The sequence below is a fragment of the Oncorhynchus mykiss genome, chromosome 13 (genome assembly GCF_057628025.1).
Source record: "Oncorhynchus mykiss isolate SJ-2025 chromosome 13, ASM5762802v1, whole genome shotgun sequence".
Lineage (NCBI taxonomy): Eukaryota > Metazoa > Chordata > Actinopteri > Salmoniformes > Salmonidae > Oncorhynchus > Oncorhynchus mykiss.
In genome coordinates this window covers 7,372,767-7,395,376 of record NC_143034.1, presented here as the reverse complement: position 1 = coordinate 7,395,376, position 22,610 = coordinate 7,372,767, and the positions used below count along the sequence as shown (strand labels likewise).

At 42.5% G+C, this 22,610-nt stretch overlaps 1 protein-coding gene across 2 annotated transcripts in view; it reads right to left on the bottom strand.

Annotated features, from left to right (window-relative positions):
• Positions 1–1,388: 1,388 nt before the first annotated feature.
• LOC118938511 (uncharacterized) overlaps positions 1,389–22,610 on the bottom strand; it is a 34,099-nt gene continuing 12,877 nt past the window's right edge. The window contains exons 1-3 of one of the 2 annotated variants that reach the window (XM_036942551.2): positions 19,975–20,162; positions 8,024–8,237; positions 1,389–5,998 (exon numbers count right to left, since the gene is read on the bottom strand). In XM_036942551.2, coding sequence (XP_036798446.2) covers positions 5,145–5,998; positions 8,024–8,219 — 1,050 coding nt within the window. In that variant the 5' untranslated portion in view covers positions 8,220–8,237; positions 19,975–20,162 and the 3' untranslated portion in view covers positions 1,389–5,144. Of the gene's footprint in view, positions 5,999–8,023; positions 8,238–19,974; positions 20,163–22,610 lie in introns of those variants that run through there. The other variant, XM_090194946.1, reaches the window with a different exon arrangement.

The window sequence follows — 22,610 nt, the reverse complement described above, 5'->3', positions numbered from 1 at the left end:
TTTTTCTTCTGTGGTACATATAAAGACCGCTACATGTACACAATTCCTGGAAACTGAAAATGTCTCAGTTTTCCATGGCCTGCAATTCTCACCAGACATGTCACCCATTGAGCATGTTTGGGATGTTCAACTTATATGACAGCATCTTCCAGTTCCCAGTCATGTGAAATCCATAGATTTAGGGCCAAAGGAATTTATTTCAATTGACTGATTTTCCTTTAATGAACTGAAACTCAGTAAAATCTTAGAAATGGTTGCATATTGCGTTAATATTTCTCCCCCCAGTATAAATATACAATGCAAGCAGAAATAAACATTCATCAGTTATAAGGTCCTCAATCAGCTTTCTGAATGACCCCTTAGCAGCATCAAAACATCACATTTAACAACATTTTGAAGACTGTTCCACAAATAAGGTGCAAGAAGACTAAAAGCTGATGTACCGAACTCAGTAGAGACCAAAGGAGTTTCCAGAGTTAACCATCCCTGAGACCGGATGTGGTAAACAGGTTAGCTACGGTGAGACTTTTTGTAAAAGTGCTTTATAAATGAAAACATAGCAATTTATTTACCTGTGTGACAGAGGGCCAACCAACTTGCTGGTAGAGAATGCAGCGATGACATCACAGAGGGCCAACCAACTTGCTGGTAGAGAATGCAGCGATGACATCACAGAGGGCCAACCAACTTGCTGGTAGAGAATGCAGTGATGACATCACAGAGGGCCAACCAACTTGCTGGTAGAGAATGCAGTGATGACATCACAGAGGGCCAACCAACTTACTGGTAGAGAATGCAGTGATGACATCACAGAGGGCCAACCAACTTTCTGGTAGAGAATGCAGTGATGAGTACTAAAACTGTCTCCCGCACGAAAGAGCAGTGCGCTATGATAAACTGCATCTAACTGCATTGTTACATTACAGCCTTGTTCTAAAATGGATAAATAAAACAATTCCTAGCAATTTAGACACAATAATACACAATAATGACAAAGCGAAAACAGGTTTTATAGAAACCTTTGCAAATGGATAAAAAAAAAAAAAATGGAAATACCTTGTTTACATAAGTATTCAGACCCTTTCCTTTGGGACTCGAAATTGAGCTCAGGTGCCTCCTGTTTCCATTGATCATCCTTGAGATGTTTCTACAACTTGATTGATTGGACATGAGTTGGAAAGGCACACACCTGTCTATATACAGCGCATTTAGAAAGTATTCAGACAACTTCTTAAACATTTTGTTACATTACAGCCTTATTCTAAAATGGATTCAATTGTCGTCCCCCCCCTCATCAATCTAAACACAATACTCTAATCCATAATGACATCACAATACCCCGTAATGACATCACAATACTCTAATCCATAATGACAAAACAAGAATAGTTGAGACATTTTTGCTAATTTATTACAAATAAAAAACAGACATATCACATATACATAAGTATTCAGACCCTTAACTCAGTACTTTGTTGAAGCCTCTTTGACAGAGATTACAGCCTCCAGTCTTCTTGGGTAGGACGCTACACGCTTGACACACCTGTATTTGCAGAGTTTCTCCCATTCTTCTCAGCAGATCCTCTCAAGCTCTGTCAGGTTGGATGGGGAGCGTCGTTGTACAGCTATTTTCAGGTCTCTCCAGAGATGTTCGATCGGGTTCATGTCCGGACTTTTGGCTGGGCCACTCAAGGACATTCAGAGACTTGTCCCGAAGCCACTCCTGCGTTCTCTTGGCTGTGTGCTTGGGGTTGTTGTCTTGTTGGAAGATGAACCTTCACCCCAGTTTGAGGTCCTGAGCGCTCTGCAGCAGGTTTTCATCAAGGATCTCTCTATATGTTGCGCCATTCATCTTCCCTCGATCCTGACTAGTCTCCCAGTCCCTCCCGCTGAAAAACATATCCACATGCTTCACCATATGGATGGTATTGGCCATGTGATGAGCGGTGCCTGGTTTCCTTTCATCAGACTAGAGAATCTGGTTTCTCATGGTCTAAGAGTCCTTTAGGTGCCTTTTGGCAAACTCCAAGCGGGCTGTCATGTGCGTTTTACTGAGGAGTGGCTTCCGTCTGGCCATTCTACCATAAAAGTCCAGAATGCTGCAGAGATGCTTGTCCTTCTGGAAGGTTCTCCCATCTCCACAGAGGAACTCTGGAGCTCTGTCAGAGTGAGGGCTGTGGAGGTCATGACATTTTGTCAGCCGGTGATTGTCAAGCAAATAACTGCCGGTCAGACGGTCATTGATCGTTAATTAACAAACACATTTCGCATCTCCTGGCTTCCACACGCAGCCTACAAGCCACTGATGTAGACCTTTGGAACATCTACATTTTAAAAAGTCTAATACATCCATTTAACGTAGTAGTCTACATCACAATAAATCCATTATTTATTTTAGACAGGTCTAAAGAAACACGATATGAATAAAATGTAGTCAGAAGAACAGAATACCATACTCTGAGTTGTCCTTACGTTAGGTCCTGATATGGCTGTGGGCTACACTAGTTCATTTAGCAGACAAGATTTGCTTAGAATTCCGTGGCATTATTTTTTTTTAAATTATTTTATAGTATGACGAATACAATTGAACACAGCTTAGTAAAATAGCAAGGATATTTTCTACAAACAATTTAAAAAGGAAGTGCGCACATGCGTCTACTCTGTGTTGAGCGGTTAACACAGGATCCTGTCCTCCTAATATGCTTCATGTAGAGTTACTTATGCAACTTTAGTTGTGATACAAACGTTGGGATAAATGTTCTGATTTTTTAATACATTCTAAGCCTGCATGATGGGACTCTAATGACGATTTGAAAAATAGTCGCAAGCTGCACACACTTCATCAGTCTCTCATTCAAAATTTTGACAAGCACTTGATAATATTCTCATCGGGCCTCGAATTTCCCGGGCGACGTCCCCCCCCTTGTGTGGCCTCACGGTGCCCTTGGGCTGAATATAACAGTGATAATTCCCTTCTCCCAGCTGCCGTGCGCCAAAGCACTTCTCTCACACGGCTCTCTCAGATATCTCCATTCTTATCAGCCAACGCCCGTCATGTGATCTGGTCCTTCTCACGAGAATTCCAGCTGAGAACTGGGCTACAAGTGAAGACCGATACATCGGGGGGACGGAACTGCGCATGCTCCTCTTTTTCGATTTTCCGAGGCGCATATTGAAAAAGTTAGAACGGTCCACATTTAGCCTACTTTACGTCAACCAACAAGATGAGTAGGCCTAACAAACAACAAAAGCACTTGCCTATGTCAATCTACTATCCCCCATAGCACAAGGCCTGTGGGCTGGGCTTCATGAGGTGTGCGACTATGATTTGAAAAAGTCACACAAACAAAAAGGCATTTCTGTTTCTTGCCTTGCTGCACGAGCTGGGCATCCTCCACAAGTGGAAACACATCATCCACGAGTGGAAACACATCATCCACGAGTGGAAACACATCATTCACGAGTGGAAACACATCCTCCACAAGTGGAAACACATCATCCACGAGTGGAAACACATCATCCACGAGTGGAAACACATCATTCACGAGTGGAAACACATCATCCACAAGTGATAATACATCATCCACAAGTGGTAACACATCATCCACAAGTGGAAACACATCATCCACAAGTGACAACACATCATCCACAAGTGACAACACATCATCCACAAGTGACAACACATCATCCACAAGTGACAACACATCATCCACAAGTGACAACACATCATCCACAAGTGACAACACATCATCCACAAGCTAACTTTGTCACCTATCAGACTATTCTTGATTTAAAGTTGTCTTTACATTTATAAAATAATATGTGTGAAATTAGTTTAGTTTTGATTTAGAATGGACAATTATCATGAAGTGTTTGATTAGATGTTGGATGACATTTGCATTGATCCCAGAGTGATTAGAGGGACAACAGAGTGCTGAGTACCAGGCAGTTAACCTGTTGCGACTCTAGGGGCAGTATTTTCATTTTTGGGAAAAAAACGTTCCTGTTTTAAACAGGATATTTTGTCAGGACAAGATGCTAGAATATGCATATAATTGACAGCTTTGGATAGAAAACACTCTTAACGTTTCCAAAACTGTAAAGATATTGTATGTGAGTATAACAGAACTGATGTTGCAGGCGAAAGCCTGAGAAAAATCCAATCCGGAAGTGCCCCATATTTTGAAAGCGCTGTGTGCCAATGAGTCCCCATTGAGCTGTGAATGTGCTATGAACCAGCTTACGCTTTCTACGTATTCCCCAAGGTGTCTACAGCATTGTGACGTAGTTTTATGCATTTATGTTGAAGAATACCCGTAGGGGGCTACATTGCACAAGTGGTCACATGATGCTCCCGGAGAAAATCTTGCGTAAAGTACAGAGGTAGCCATTATTCCAATCGCTTCTACTGAGAAACCAATTGTCCCGGTGGATATATTATCGAATAGATATTTGAAAAACACCTTGAGGATTGATTCTAAACAACGTTTGCCATGTTTCTGTCGATATTATGGAGCTAATTTTGAATATTTTTCGGTGTTGTTGTGACCGCAATTTCCGGTCGATTTCTCAGCCAAACGTGAAAAACAAACGGAGCTATTTCGCCTACAAAAATAATATTTTGGGAGAAAAATGAACTTTGGCTATCTACCTGGGAGTCTCATGAGTGAAAACATCCCAAGTTCATCAAAGGTAAACGATTTAATTTGATTGCTTTTCTGATTTGTGTGACAAGGTTGCCTGCTGCTAGCAGGGCATAATGCTATGCTAGGCTATCGATAAACTTACACAAATGCTTGTCTAGCTTTGGCTGTAAAGCATATTGTGAAAATCTGAGACGACAGGGTGATTAACAAAAGGCTAAGCTGTGTTCAAATATATTTCACTTGTGATTTTCATGAACAGGAATATTTTCTAGGAAGATTTATGTCCGTTGCGTTATGCTAATTAGTGTCAGATGATGACAACGGTCCCGTTCACGAGATGGGGTGTCACTAGAGATTTTTAAGCAAGTTTTGTAGGCTACTAATCAGAGCTGCATCAGAGCTCGGAGAAGCCTAATTACTGTGACTAAACGGTCACGTGGAATTTGACTGCCATCATCAACCCCGGTGTGGCGGTAATACGGTTACCGTAACGTTCTGGTCACCTCCCAGACCAAGGCCCTTCTCCCCGATTGCTCAGTTTTGCCGGGCGGCCAGCTCTAGGAAGAGTCTTGGTGGTTCCAAACTTCTTCCATTTAAGAATGATGGAGGCCACTGTGTTCTTGGGGACCTTCAATGCTGCAGAGATTTTTTGGTACCCTTCCCCAGATCTGTGCCTCGACACAATCCTGTCACGGAGCTCTACGGACAATTCCTTCGACCTCATGGTTTGGTTTTTGCTCTGACATGCACTGTTTACTACACCACTTTTGTCTTCCTCTCCCTCAACTTCTCTCTTTTCCTCCACATTGATGTCACTCTCACCCTCCTCCTCTTGGACAATTACATTGAAAGCACAGGCAGGCTTCCCTCCAATGGGTATTCTCTCATGATTTTTAAGATTTCTTAGCTGAGTGAATCCCTCCCCACACTGAGTGCAGTGGTAAGGCTTCTCTCCACTGTGTGATCTCTGATGATTCTTTAGGCCTCCTGCGACACGGAAATTCTTTCCACACAAAGAGCAGTGGTAAGGCTTCTCCCCTGTATGTATTCTCTCATGTTCCTTAAGGCTTCCAGAATGATTGAAGCTCTTCGCACATTGGGTGCAGTGGTAAGGCTTCTCTCCGCTATGTACTCTCTCATGTCTCTTAAGGTTTACTTTCTCACTGAAACTCTTCCCACATGCTGAGCAGTCAAAAGGTTTTTCTCCAGTGTGTACTCTTTGATGATTCTTTAGGTTAGTTGAGGAACTGAAACTCTTCTCACATTGAGGACAGGGGTAACTCCCACAACCAGGTGGTAGTACTGATTCTGTGGAACTGGGCTCGTTGACTGAGTCTGGGTTGGGGATCTCTCCTGTAAGAATATGAACAGATATAGGGTAAGAAACAGACAGAGGAACAAAGGCTTTAAGTTTAGCAATGTAGGATTCAACAGTCATTAGGAATACCAGAGTATTGAAAGAAATACTTTGCAAGGGGCTTGTTGCATTGCATCGCACATAGATCAAGCCATTGTGAAATTACAATGCATTTTTTTATTTAACCTTTATTTAACCAGGTAGGCTAGTTGAGAACAAGTTCTCATTTACAACTGCGACCTGGCCAAGATAAAGCAAAGCAGTGCGATACAAACAGCAACACAGAGTTACACATGGAATAAACAGGTGTGCAGTCAATAACACAATAGAAAAAAAAGAAAGTCTACATACAGTGTGTGCAAATGACGTGAGGAGGTAAGGCAATACATAGGCCACAGTAGCTATGTAATAACAATTTAGCAGATTAACACTGGAGTGATAGATGAGCAGATGATGATCTGCAAGTAGTGATACTGGTGTGCAAAAGAGCAGAAAAGTAAATAAAAACAATATGAGGATGAGGTAGGTAGATTGGGTGGGCTATTTACAGATGGACTATGTACAGCTGCAGCGATCGGTTAACTGCTCAGATAGCTGATGTTTAAAGTTACTGAGGGAAATGTAAGTCTCCAGCTTCAGCAATTTTTGTATTTCGTTCCAGTCACTGGCAGCAGAGAACTGGAAGGAAAGGCGGCCAAAGGAGGTGCTGGCTTTAGGGATGAACAGTGAGATATACCTGCTGGAGCGTGTGCTACGGGTGGGTGTTGTTATTGTGACCAGTGAACTGAGGTAAGGTGGAGCTTTACCTAGCATAGATTTATAGATGACCTGGAGACAGTGGGTCTGGCGACGAATATGTTGCGAGGGCCAGCCGACTAGAGCATACAGGTCGCAATGGTGGGTGGTATATGGGGCTTTGGTAACAAATGGATGGCACTGTGATAGACTGCATCCAGTTTGCTGAGTAGAGTATTGGAAGCTATTTTCTAGATGACATCGCCGAAGTCGAGGATCGGTAGGATAGTCTATTTTACTAGGGTAAGTTTGGCGGCGTGAGTGAAGGAGGCTTTGTTGCGAAATAGAAAGCCAATTCTAGATTTGATTTTAGATTGGATATGTTTGATATGAGTCTGGAAGGAGAGTTTACAGTCTAGCCAGACACCTAGGTATTTGTAGTTGTCCACATATTTTAGGTCAGAACCGTCCAGAGTAGTGATGCTAGTCGGGCGGGCAGGTGCAGGCAGCGAACGGTTGAAAAGCATGTATTTGGTTTTACTAGCATTTAAGAGCAGTTGGAGGCCACAGAAGGAGAGTTGTATGGCATTGAAGCTCCTTTGGATGTTAGTTAACAGTGTTCAAAGAAGGGCCAGAAGTATACAGAATGGTGTCCTTTGCGTAGAGGTGGATCAGAGAATCACCCGCAGCAAGAGCTATCGTTGATATATACTGAGAAAAGAGACGGCCCAAGAATTGAACCCTGTGGTACCCCCATAGAGAGTGCCAGAGGTCCGGACAACAGGCCCTCCGATTGAACACACTGAACTCTGTCTGCGAAGCAGTTGGTGAACCAGGCGAGGCAGTCATTTGAGAAATCAAGGCTATTGAGTCTGCCGATAAGAATACGGTGATTGACAGAGTCGAAAGCCTTGGTCAGATCGATGAAGATGGCTGCACAGTACTGTCTTTTATCGGTGGTGGTTATGATATCGTCTAGGACCTTGAGCGTGGCTGAGGTGCACCCATGACCAGCTCTGAAACCAATTGTCAAATTACAATGCATTGCATATTGGTCGGTAGCCATTTTTCAGGGGCACTCGCCTCACCTCTTACACATACAGAAGTCTGAGGGTTATACTACAAAGCAGAATCAATGAGTTAGCCAGCTAACTTGCCTAAATATTCAGAATTAACATTTTATTCAACATCCAAAAACATATGTTTATATTTCTTAATGAACCAGAAAATCAATGCTTATTTTGGGTTGTTTACCTCTGAACCAAAGCCTGTTAGCCTGAATTTACCTGAGTCAGAGTCCCTGTCCTCCTCTCGCTCTTCCTCCTCCCCCTCATTGATTTCTCTCTCCTCCTCCTCCTCTTTGACAATCACATTGAGTTCCACTGTTTGATTGCAATCCCCCAGCTTCACTGACAGCAACTCTGGACCCCGCTGTGAGCTTCTCTGGGCTGGAACACCACAACCAGAACCTGGTTCAGACATGGTAGGCTAGAGGTGGATCTAAAAGAAGAGAAGACCGAAAGAGTTCAGGGTGATTTTCATAAACCTAGATTGTGGTATAGCTCCAGAAAAGACAAAAATGTATCTAAGCTAGCTAACCACACATCCCGTCCAGCAGGAAACCTTTTTCCATAAAATAAATATAGGATTGACGGCAACAGCCAGTCAGATTAGGCATTAAGTGAAGAAAAACACTGGCTGTTGAGTACAAGCATATTCAGTTCAAATTCATTACTATTATCTGATACACTCAGTGATTGACATTACCACCCCATCCTCAGTAGCCGATTCAAACATCACCCTATAAGCAACACAAGCATTTTCTTACCTCAAAATCGCCTGGCTATTCATGTTGAATAGATTAGGGGTAATTCTAAGGTAACAGATTGATGCTGACACACAGAGTTGTCACTTTAAAAATGTATGAAAAACCAATGAATGCAAAGTTAAACAATCCATTCAACTCCATGGAGCACAAGCACCATTTCCACTGAACATTCTACAACGTTAAACACAAGGCCTACTTCTAACAATTTCCACAAACGACACAAACCGTCATTCTGTTAACAAACTTTGTATCTGCATCGTTCTTCAAGTCAACGTGTTTTTGTACCATTTTCAGTCTTAATTGTTAAAAGTAGTTTAGAATCGTTTGGTTTAATTCCATTATGAAGTGTAAGAATTATAGAATGTTCATCCACTAGGAGCAGTGGTATAGTGTTGAGAGTCTTGATTGTCAACACAACAAAACAAGAGCAACAGTATGGTGTCTTTAATAGTCAATGTATACAATCACTCACCGTGATATAGCTTCACACTGGTAACACTCAACATAATAAAGAGCAGTGGACCGTTTTCTCAAACCATCAGCATTAAAAACACTCAGTAATAAAACAGTAGCTTTCCTAAAACCACATTCAAAATTCAGCAAGGTGAAACAAAGTATTTCTCACTCAGTAACCCCTCAATAACCAATAACATAAAACAAGTTGGTGAAATATTAAAACAGGTCATTCAACCATAACCTCGTAGATAATCAACCTTAGATTGTCAGATAAATGGGCGGCCCGTCAGGAAGTCCAGGATCCAGTTGTAGAGGGAGGTGTTCAGTCCCATGGTCCTTAGCTAAGTGATGAGCTTGGAGGGCACTATGGTGTTGAACGCTGAGCTGTAGTCAACGAACAGCATTCTCACGTGTTCCTGTTGTCCAGGTGGGAAAGGGCAGTGTGGAGTGCAATAGCGATTGGGACATTTGTGGAACTGTTGAGGCGCTATGTGAATTGGAGTGAGACCTGGGTGTCTGAGGTGATGGTGTTGATGTGAGCCATGACCAGCCTAGAGATGTGAGTCCTACGTGGTGGCAGTCATTTAGACAGGTTACCATGGCGTTCTTGGACACAAGGACTATGGTGGTCTGCTTGAAACATGTAGGTATTACAGACTGTGTCAGGGAGAAAATGTCTTGCCAGCTGGTCAGCTCTGCGTATGCGTCCTAGTAATCCGTCTGGCCCTGTGGCCTTGTGAATGTTAACTTATTTAAAAGGTCTTACTCACATCCGCTATGGAGAGCGTGATCACACAGTTGTCCGGAAAGGCTGATGCTTTCATGCATGGTTCAGTGTTGCTTGCCTCGAAGTGAGCATAGAAGGCATTTAGCTCTTCTGGTACGTCTGTGTCACTGGGCAGCTCATGGCTGGGTTTCGCTTTGTAATCTGTGATAGTTTGCAAGCGCTGCCACATCCAACAAGCGACAGACGCGGTGTAGTAGGATTCAAACTTGATCCTGTATTAACGCTTTGCCTGTTTTATGGTTCGTCTGAGGACATAGCGGGATTTCTTATAAGTGTACAGATTAGTGTCCCGCTCCTTGAAAGCGGAAGCTCTAGCCTTTAGCTCAGTGCAGATGTTGCCTGTAATCCATGGTTTCTGGTTGGGATATGTACGTACAGTCACTGTGGGGACAACATCGTCGATGCACTTCTTAAAGAAGCCGGTGACTGATGTGGTGTACTCCTCAATGCCATCAGATGATTCCCGGGACATATTCCAGTCTGTGCAAAACAGTCGTATCATCCACTTCGTCGGACCACTTCTGTATTGAGCGAGTCACTGGTACTTCCTGTTTGAGTTTTTGCTTGTAAGCAGGAATCGGGAGGATGATTTGCCAAACGGCGAACGAGGCAGAGCTTCGTATGTGTCTCTGTGTGTGTAGTAAAGGGGATTTAGAGTTTTGCACAGGTGCATGCTGGTAGAAATGAGGTAAAACTGATCACCGGTCTCTGGATGAGCATTTTCTTGTTTGCTTATGGCCCTAGACAGCTAGGTGAAGTAATTACAGTGCCTTGCGAAAGTATTCGCCCCCCTTGAACTTTGCAACCTTTTGCCACATTTCAGGCTTCAAACATAAATATATAAAACTGTATTTTTTTGTGAAGAATCAACAACAAGTGGGACACAATCATGAAGTGGAACGACATTTATTGGATATTTCAAACTTTTTTAACAAATCAAAAACTGAAAAATTGGGCGTGCAAAATTATTCAGGACATCAACCTCTCCCTCAACAAGACAAATACAAGACACATGCGTAGGAAACGGACTACAGGAAACGAAGGGCCGAGCACACCACCATTCACATTGACGGGTCTGTAGGAGAGGGGTCGAGAGCTTCAAGTTCCTCTGTGTTCACATCACTAAAGAACTATCATCGTCCAAACTAGAGGGCGACGATTAATCGAAATGGCCGATTAATTAGGGCCGATTTCAGGTTTTCATAACAATCAAAATCGGTATATTTGGGCGCCGATTTGCCGATTTTTGTTTTTATATCTTTATTTAACTCGGCAAGTCAGTTAAGAACACATTCTTATTTTCAATGACGGCCTAGGAACGGTGGGTTAACTGCCTCGTTCAGGGGCAGAACTACAGATTTTCACATTGTCAGCTCGGGGGATCCAATCTTGCAATCTTACAGTTAACTTCTTGCTCCTACTTGAGACGCAGATGTCTTAAGTAGACACCTGGAAATGCAAATGCGCTACGCTAAATGCTAAATGTACTCGTTAAAACTCAAACGTTCATCAAAATTCACATGCAGGGTATTGAATTAAAGCTACACTCGTTGTGAACCTAGCCAACAAGTCAGATTTTTAAAATGCTTTTCGGCGAAAGCATGAGAAGCTATTATCTGATAGCATGCAACACCCCAAAATGCCTGAATGCGATGTAAACAAAGATTTAGCTTAGCCGGCGCTACACAAAACGCAGAAATAAAATATAAAACATTCATTACCTTTGACGAGCTTCTTTCTTGGCACTCCTATATGCCCCATAAACATCACTATTGGGTCTTTTTTTCGTTTAAATCGGTCCATATATACCCAAAATAGCTTTCTATGGAAGCTGTGTCATTCAGAAAAAAACATTGTTTTTAAACGCTGCGTCATTTTTTAAAATTAAAAAAGTCGACGATAAACTTTCACAAAACACTTCGAAATACTTTTGTAATCCAACTTTAGGTATTAGTAAACGTTTATAATCTATCAAAATGATTACAGGGCGATGTATATTCAATAGCTCCTCGTTTTCAAATCAATGGCTGCCAATGTGCACATTCAAAACATCCTGGTGGAGACCGGAAGAAATGGAATCCAGTTAGTTGGATTTACCAAGAAAAAAGTCCCTTGAAAATGACGACAAAGGCGACATCGTGTGGAATCTGTAGGAATTGCATGCAGATCCATAATTAATTTTGTGCCCTTTTAACAACCCATGAAAGTGACGCATGGAAATTATTTTTAGCTTTCAGAGAGCAGTTTTTCGTGCGTTTTTTGATGAAACAAACGATCTGTTATAGTCACAGCCGTGATTTAACCAGTTTTAGAAACTTCAGAGTGTTTTCTATCCACACATACTAATCATATGCATATACTATATTCCTGGCATGAGTAGCAGGACGCTGAAAAGTTGCGCGATTTTTAACAGAATGTTCGAAAAAGGAGGGGGTAGACTTAAGAGGTTTTTAACTAGTCCAACGCAATAACGACCTGCCTCTCTCTCGTTGCACTCCACAAGGAGACTGCCTGTTACGTCAATGCAGTAAGCCAAGGTAAGTTGCTAGCTAGCATTAAACTTATAAAAAACACAATCAATCATAATCACTAGTTAACTACACATGGTTGAAGATATTATTAGATATTATCTAGCGTGTCCTGCGTTGCATATAATCTGACTGAGCATACAAGCATACAAGTATCTGACTGAACGGTGGTAGGCAGAAGCAGGCGCGTAAACATTAATTCAAACAGCACTTTTGTGCATTTTGCCAGCAGCGCTTCGTTGTGCGTCAAGCATTGCCCTGTTTATGACTTCAAGCCTATCAACTCCCGAGATTAGGCTGGTGTAACCGAAGTGAAATGGCTAACTAGTAATAACTACAACCTAAAACTTCTTACCTGGGAATATTGAAGACTCATGTTAAAATGAACCACCAGGTTTCATATGTTCTCATGTTCTGATCAAGGAACTGAAACATTAGCTTTCTTACATAGCAGATATTGCACTTTTACTTTCTTCTCCAACACTTTGTTTTTGCATTATTTAAACCAAATTGAACATGTTTCATTATTTGAGGCTAAATTGATTTTATTGATGTTAATCGGTATTGGCTTTTTTGGTCCTCCAATAATCGGTATCGGCGTTGAAAAAAATCATAAATCGGTCGACCTCTAGTCCAAACACACCAACAGTCGTGACGAGGGCACGACCATGCCTCTTCCCCCTCAGGAGGCTGAAAAGATTTGGCATGGGGCCCTCAGATCCTCAAAAAGTTATACAACTGCACCACTGAGAGCATCTTGACTGGCTGCATCACCGCTTGGTATGGCAACTGCTTGGCATCCGACCGCAAGGTGCTACAGAGGGTAGTGCGTACGGCCCAGTATATCACTGGGGCCAAGCTCCCTGCCATCCAGGACCTCTATACCAGGCGGTGTCAGAGGAAGGCCCTAAAAATTGTCAAAGACTCCAGCCACCCAAGTCCTCCCTGCTACCGCACGGCCAGCGGTACCGGAATACCAAGTTTGGCACCAAAAGGCTCTGGAACAGCTTCTACCCTCAAGCCATTAGACTGCTGAATAGCTTCTACCCCCAAGCCATTAGAATGCTGAACAGCTTCTACCCTCCAAGCCATAAGACTGCTGAACAGCTTCTACCCCCAAGCCATTAGACTGCTGAACAGCTTCTACCCCCAAGCCATAAGACTGCTGAACAGCTTCTACCCCCAAGCCATCAGACTGCTGAACAGCTTCTACCTCCAAGCCATCAGACTGCTGAACAGCTTCTACCCCCAAGCCATAAGACTGCTGAACAGCTTCTACCCCCAAGCCATCAGACTGCTGAACAGCTTCTACCTCCAAGCCATCAGACTGCTGAACAGCTTCTACCCCCAAGCCATTAGACTGCTGAACAGCTTCTACCCCCAAGCCATCAGACTGCTGAACAGCTTCTACCCCCAAGCCATTACTGCTGAACAGCTTCTACCCCCAAGCCACTAGACTGCTGAACAGCTTCTACCCCCAAGCCACTAGACTGCTGAACAGCTTCTACCCCCAAGCCATTAGACTGCTGAACAGCTTCTACCCCCAAGCCATCAGACTGCTGAACAGCTTCTACCCCCAAGCCATTAGACTGCTGAACAGCTTCTACCCCCAAGCCATTAGACTGCTGAACAGCTTCTACCTTCCAAGCCATAAGACTGCTGAACAGCTTCTACTCCCCCAAGCCATCAGACTGCTGAACAGCTTCTACCCCCAAGCCATCAGACTGCTGAACAGCTTCTACCCCCAAGCCATTAGACTCCTGAACAGCTTCTACCCCCAAGCCATCAGACTGCTGAACAGCTTCTACCCCCAAGCCATTAGACTCCTGAACAGCTTCTACCCCCAAGCCATTAGACTGCTGAACATTTTCTTCACCATAATTAAACTAAGGATCTTCAGCTAAAATTCGTTAATAATCTGCTTCCGTAGTCAGAACTAGCGATATATTCCAGCTCATGAATTTCCTGAATATCTGTATTTGCATTAGCCAGGCTATCTGCTACGGTGGCTACTTCTTATCGTCACAGAGTTTACACCCAGAGGAGCGTCACTGCTCATTTTGCATCCCTTGAAGAGTAGCCAATCAGCCTAAATCCAATAGATGTTTCCTATTGGACACACAAACGTTTTGTTCAGATTCATCCGTTACAACGAGAAGAGTTTTGTTCAAACTCATCTGTTTTGTATGCTGTAGACTCTAGTGAGTAAGCTGGACCCTGGTTTTATAGACACACAATCGATTATGTACGGTGCAATATTTATGTCCAATATGACAAACAAGTGGATTAAAGCTGATTGGCCACTCTTTAAAGGGCCGCAAAATGAGCAGCGACGCTCCTGGGGGTGTAAACTCAGTGGACCTGGAGACTAGAAGTGTTCCTGGGGGTGTAAACTCAGTGGACTTGGAGACTAGAAGTGTTCCTGGGGGTGTAAACTCAGTGGACTTGGAGACTAGAAGTGCTCCTGGGGGTGTAAACTCAGTGGACTTGGAGACTAGAAGTGCTCCTTGGGGTGTAAACTCAGTGGACCTGGAGACTAGAAGTGCTCCTGGGGGTGTAAACTCAGTGGACTTGGAGACTAGAAGTGCTCCTGGGGGTGTAAACTCAGTGGACCTGGAGACTAGAAGTGTTCCTGGGGGTGTAAACTCAGTGGACTTGGAGACTAGAAGTGTTCCTGGGGGTGTAAACTCAGTGGACTTGGAGACTAGAAGTGTTCCTGGGGGTGTAAACTCTGTGGACTTGGAGACTAGAAGTGTTCCTGGGGGTGTAAACTCAGTGGACTTGGAGACTAGAAGTGTTTCTGGGTAGAATGGACCTTTTACTGCAGCACAACGTATAGAAGATAAGAGTACACACACAAACAACATTGTTGACCGTTTAGGATTGAAATAAACAAAACAAAAAACAAAAATCACATATCTTATATAAAATATTTAATTATTCTTTGTATGATAACAAGTATAAAATGTATTGATAATTCAGCACTAAATATTAATTTATAAAGTGTCCCCAGAGAGGAAGAGGCCCAACTCGGCTGCAAATCTGTCTCCCTCCAGCATGGGGCGTTTTCTTGTTGTTTCACCCACCAAGCAGGCAGTTTTGTATGGAGGTCAATGAGAGTGAGTCGAATTTGGTCAACAACAAAAGCAATGACTTAATTGCTACACTAGATGAATTTGATCAAATAAAAGTTTTGTAATGCTTAAGTCGTTATGACTGTACTGATATAAAACTAGGACACGTGACATTCGGGACACGCTACTTTTAGGAGAAAAAAACCCCTCTATATTGGAGTTGTCTCGAGATGGCTATGCATATTCATGGCATGAGGCTAGTAGCATAGCATCTCTCTCCATTGAATACAGGCGGTTGATGTCAACAACCCTCATCAAATATTCAAAAACGGATTACAATAATGAGATGTATCGACCAATGAGATGAGGCCACCAGCTCAGAGAGCAAGACAGACGCTTTGTGGACAACCACTCCCATTATTAGGGCGGAGAGACATGCATCCTCTTCAGTTTATCCATAATGTTTGGTAAACATGACGGGACTCTTATTCTGAAGGATTCCAAAAGATCCAATGACAACAACCGGTTCCAAGAAGCGAGTAAGACGGAAAAGGCGACTGTGCTTGAATCTGAAAGTGCGACAAGTGTAGTGTGTGATAACGAATGGAAACTAGTGAAATCAAAGAATGGAAACAAAAACGGGCCAAAGTTGTATTAGAAGACCAGGACCGGTCCAATAACGCATTTATCATCGGACTGCATTGTTTTGGACAAGGAGGTTAATTTGGGAAATCCATTTGTAATACCAAGGACTGTAAAGAAAGCAGTGGGAAAGGTGAACCTACGTCAGAAGTGACCTGTATTGATCTTCGGAGCCTGCAAAAGGAGGATATAGCTGACGAGTCCCAGGATTGGTCAGTGCACGTCACCTGACCCGTATGGTGAATGGAAGGTAGGAGAAAAGCCTGTCGATATTGTTGTTGTTGTTTGAGGAGACTCTACCTGAACAAGTGAAGCTTGGATATGTGAGATATGCGGTGAGAGCATTTATGTCCAAACCATTACAGTCGGGGGGGAATTGTAAAGGATATGATTAAATGTTTGCAGATGGGAGAAGTAGGATATTGAAGAATATGTGAATGGAAAATGTTGCAACTGTGGTGGGGTTCATACTTCCTTGAGTGCCCTGTTAGGGAGGCTGAGGTGTCAAGAAATGATGGCTGTGCAGCAGATCTCCTATGTGGAGGCAGTGAAGAGAGTCGAAGGGGGAAGAGGCAACAGTGTTGAAGATATGGCAGGGGGAGGCATTGCAACCAGTTGCTAGTGTTTTAAGGTAAATCAAGTTATCTGGATACACTCATTGTAAAGAAAGTGGATTGTGTGGCATTTATAGCCACAGAGGTTAATTGTACAACACAAGTGTCTCACAAGTCCAAGAACCTGGATATCATTATATCTGCAGCAGATGCGTTTTTGGGTCTCCAAGACTTCACGACAGAAGCACTGAAAGGACTACTGTCGCTAGGAAATGTCCCGTCCTCACAGGAGCATCGTTCTTCAAGTCAATGAACCTGTTCAGAGTTTAGGGACCTTTTTTTCTTCTTTATGATCACTTTATTTGTATTTATTTTTTACAGGAAAGTAGGTTGATTTTGTTTAGCAAATTTTTTTTGTTGATAGTTTGTAAAAAAAAAAATACTAATAATATAATAATACCCGGATCCTTATTATCCACCCCACAGGTGGAGGCGGAATGCACATCCAATTGTTGAGAACGCCATTATACGATAGAAGAAGAAGAAGATCCGTGACCTGGAAATACTTAGTTACTCTTGCCTGCTTCACAGCTGTATCACGGAAAGAACAATGAGACAGATATTTCACTGGATGTATAAATATGAAGCATCTGCTTGGTGGTTCAACAGCGGAATAAGTTGTTGACTTTAGCCTTTGCCAAAGTATTTTTTTTAAATGTAGGAGTGCAAAGTTGAATTGAGTTATTGCACACGGCTCATTTCACAGAGTAGGCATTCCCTAACGGAAATATGCAGATGTATGAACGGGCCAATAGGATCTCGCTAGCTCACGCTCATTCTGCCCACTATAATCTGTTCCCATTGGAAACGACAGGCTGTGGTTTATCTTGGTTTAGTTATAAAAATCTTTGGCCTTATTATTTTTGATGGAAACCCACATTTCGATTGACATTCCTTCTTAATTTGCTTGAAACGTTATGGGAAAATGGTTACGCCTTGACCACGCCCCCACTAGCATTGTATTGGTGCACCAAGTACATTCATTCATTCATTCAAATCAAATCTTATTGGTCACATACACATGGTTAGCAGATGTGGGCGGCAGGGTAGCCTAGTGGTTAGAGCGTTGGAGTAGTAACCGGAAGGTTGCAAGTTCAAACTCCCGAGCTGTCGTTCTGCCCCTGAACACCCACTGTTCCTAGGCCGTCATTGAAAATAAGAATTTGTTCTTAACTGACTTGCCTAGTTAAATAAAGGTAAAATAAAAATGTTAATGCGAGTGTAGCGAAATGCTTGTGCTTCTAGTTCCGACCATGCAGTAATATCCAACGATTAATCTAACCTAACAATTCCACAACTTCCAAAGTGTAAAGGAATGAATAAGAATATGTACATAAACAGATGAGTGATGGCCAAAAGGCACAGGCAAGATGCAGTAGATGGTATTATTAAAGTACAGTATATACATATAGTATATACATATGAGATGAGTAATGTAGGGTACATTATATAAAGTGGCATTGTTTAAAGTGGCTAGTGATACATTTATTACATCCAATAATTTATTATTAAAGTGGCTAGAGATGTGAGTCAGTATGTTGGCAGCAGCCACTCAATGTTAGTAAGATAGAAGCTGTTTTTCAGTCTCTCGGTCCCAGCTTTGATGCACCTGTAACGTAAACCCCATTCTGTACAAATGTGCGTAACCGCGGCTACAAAGAAAACTAATGGGACTGTAGCGACTGTTGACGTCCAAATCGAGGGTGTGAACTAGGTTTCTGTTCAAGCGTTGATCGACATGGTAATGACTCTATGGTATTAGAGAAATGTTGAAAAAAAAAAAAACTGACCCTCCGTTACATCTAGACGTGTCATGTCGTAACGTACAGCATAAAGCAACTATTTCTGTCTTACAATCTCTCTCCACCAGGTGTAGCACTTCTCTCATCGTTTAAAAACAAGAAATGGACAGTGATGGGGGTAAAGGGGTGGGATACCTAGTCATTTTTTTCATCATCATTGCATGCGATCATCATTCTCCAAGCCGCTGTTTACTTCTAAGATCACTTTAGCACCGCCCTAAAAACCCGATTCAAATTCGACACAAACCTTCAAATAGGTATGTAATGACACATTATATAAACTCTTTATAGTGTTTTATTTACATTTTAGAGGCGATAAGGTGATAAATTTGACAGATCGAATGAAAAAAGCAATTTTCCCACAAGACATCTGTCCCCACCCGCCATTTTTAAAAAGACCAGACGGGCTCATTGCCTGCTTGAATTATGCAGAAACGGGCCGTGTTAAGGTCATGTAATTGATTTTGTTGGAAAGGGGAGGAATTGTGCTTTACAATGGTATTGACATTACAGTTGATCTGGAAGCATTACGTTTTTGGGGAGCTAAAATAAGGGCAATTGTACAGACCAAGGCGATGTACGAGTTTACGTTACTGACCTCGCCTTCTTGATGATAGCGGGATGAACAGGCAGTGGAACAATGCGTTTGCGTTGCAGTGCGTTCTGTGTGGTGCATATGTTGAATTTATCTCAAGTATGCGTAAATGCATGTGTGGACGGCTTGACAGAAATTGTAGCTGAAGGTTGAATTTTTGTTGCACAAATATCCAGATGCTGCGTACCATTTTGCGCAACGACACTATAGGTTTGTTCAAGGGATTAACTGTTTGCATAATCGGGAAACCGGGAAGTTTAGCAACGGTTAGTTCATCTCATATGTATATACTGCACTCAATACCATCTACTGTATCTTGCCCATGCCGCTCTGTACCATCACTCATTCATATATCTTTATGTACATATTCTTTATCCCCTTACACTTGTGTCTATAAGGTAGTAGTTTTGGAATTGTTAGCTAGATTACTTGTTAGATATTACTGCATTGTCGGAACTAGAAGCACAAGCATTTCGCTACACTCGCATTAACATCTGCTAACCATGTGTATGTGACAAATAAAATTTGATTTGATAATATTGCGAGCTAGCTACCTAGATAGGTTAATTATACAAATATTTGGTTTGGCTATCTGTGGCTAAACAAGGAGCAACCGGTTAGCTAATTCCTCGCAACAGTCATTTTACTCACGATGAGTCGACAGCTGGCTAACTACGAAATGAAAGTCACACTTCAACCGTGAACCTGAAATAAAGTTAGCATGTTAGCTAGCTAGCTACACAAACGGGTTGGACGGGAGATGTGTTGCTAACTGGCTAACAGCTAACTAGCTGGGGGAACAACAAAACCAGGCCGCTGAAACCAGCGCGGTTTCATCCTGGAATGCGTTGGTTTACAGACCGTGTTACAAGCATCGTTAAAACAAATAATAACAATTAGCAATAGGTTACCTGGAACTGATTTCCTGTTTGGCTGAAAATAATTGGAAATGGTGAGGTCTCGTAGAGCAAGCGGGAAAAATGTATCCACTTTCCGAGTGAGTTTGGTCTGGATTATGAGATGCTGCAGGAAATGTTCGTGAGCGTCGTATCAGCGTAGTCATTGTGCATGTTTTACCAGCCTCCGACGGAAAGAAGTCAGGCAAAACAAACGAAAATAGATATTTCAACCAAAACAAGACAGCTGTCATTACATTATATTTCTATCAGCAGTGTGATGTCATATTATTACAACAGTGTACAGCATCTGTTATCCTTTATTATCCTCATGTTACTATACTGACTTGTCATCGATAAATGCAATCTACCAACGAAGAAGAGGCATTACAGACAGTAGCCATGAAGTGCCATTTAGTGCTTTGAAAGGCTGGCCATGGCTCACAACAGCATCCTCCCGGATACCGTAGATCAGGTATTAAAAATGTGATTCACATTAATAAACAGTCCATTTGTATTTTCCAACGGGGCTATACATTTGGGTGAGGGTTTTTTATAGCCTGAATAGCCTCGTTTCACTGCCCCCCAAAAAATTAAACCATCTAGTGTTCAGTGAAATAACAAAACGTCAAATACAAAATGTCAAATAATTAACATCCAATCACAACCGCTGCTCTCTCGTGGGAATTCCACCAACGTAGCTGCTGCTCATGTTGGTATCCGTACTGATGGCACAAAAGCCATGACAGGGAGACATAGTGGAGTGGTAACGCGCGTGCAAACAGTTGCTCCCGACCCCACTTGGGTTTACTGCAGCATCCACCGCAGCTTGAAAGACGTGTGACACCACAGTGAAAATGGTGAACTTAAAGCAAGGCCCCTAAACTCGTATTTTCTGCACTACGTTAAGGATATGAGCAGCGACCATGTAACGCTTTTACAACATACAGAAAGTGCGCTGGTTATCAACGGGCAAAGTGTTGACACGTTTATTTGAATTGAGAGATGAGCTTAAGGTTTTTACTGACCATAATCACTTGTCTGACCTCTTGCATGATGAGTTTCTCAGAAGACTGGCCTGTATGGGAGATGGTTTCTCTCATCTGAATGATCTGAATCTAGGATTAGACGGACTCTCCGCAACTATATTCAACGTGCCGGACAAAATCAAGGCTATGATTAAGAAGTTGGAGCTCTTCTCTGTCTGCATTAACAAGGACAACACACAGGTCTTTCCATCATTGTATGATTTGTTTGTGTGCAAATGAACTCAAGCTTACGGACAATGTCAAATGTGATATAGGGAAGCACCTGAGTAAGTTGGGTGCACAATTATGCAGGTACTTTCCCGAAACGGATGACGCAAACAACTGGATTCATTATCCCATTCATTGCCTGCCTCCAGTCTACTTACCGATATCTGAACAAGAGCCTCAAAATTGCAACAAGCGTTTCTGTGAAAATTGAATTTAAAATCAGAAGGCACTGCCAGATTTCCTGCCTAGGCAAACCGCACTGTTAAGACACTGATGCCCTTTGCAACCACGTACCTATGTGAGAGTGGATTCTCGGCCCTCACGAGCATGAGAACTAAATACAGGCACAGACTGTGTGGAAAATGATTTTAAGACGGACTCTCTCCAATACAACACAACATTGCAGAGTTATGTGCATCCTTTCAAGCACACCATTGTCATTAATCTGTGGTGAGTTACTCACAATTTTCGATGAACAAATAAAGTTTTCTATGTGAGATGGCTAAATAAAGTATAACCTTATTGATGATTATTATTTGTGCCCTGGTACTATAACAGCTCTTTATCATTTCCCACGAGCCGGGTTGCGACAAACTCATTCTTATGTTTAATAAATGTATCGTATAGTGTGGCAGGCTTACAATGATTTGAGAGTTTGACAAACATTTGAGACTGCGCTGACCCTGGAGCTAAGACGAGGATTCGCAGCTAGAGGTCAAATGTTTTGAAGGGGTACGAGACTAAAACATTTAGGAACCACTGATGTAGATGCTTCTTTCAGGTCTCTCCGTGTAACCAAATATTCTGTTTGTCTTCAGCAGGTGAAAGACCAGACTCTCACAGAGGTGTGTTATACAAATAAGGTATATGTAAGATAGTTAAATAAAGAGTAAAATGATTGATTGTTATTGGTACCCTGGTCCTATAAGAGCTCTTTGTCACTTCCCACAAGCCGGGTTGTGAAAAAAAAACACTCATTATGTTTAATACATGTATTGTATAGTGTGTGTGGCAGGCATACAATGATGGCAAAAAACTACACTTGAGTGGGCTGACCCTGGTGCTAGAGGGGGTACACGCAGCTGGAGGTTGAATGTTTGAAGGGGTACAGGACTATGAAAAGTTTGGAAACCACTGCCCTAGACCCATTCTAATTCGCATACTGCCCCAACAGATCCACAGATTACGCAATCTCAATCGCACTCCACACTGCCCTTCCCACCTGGACAAAAGGAACACCTATGTGAGAATGCTGTTCATTGTCTACAGCTCAGCGTTCAACACCATAGTGCCCACAAAGCTCATCAATAAGCTAAGGACCCTGGGACTAAACACCTCCCTCTGTAACTGGATCCTGGACTTCCTGACGGGCCGCCCCCAGGTGGTAAGGGCAGG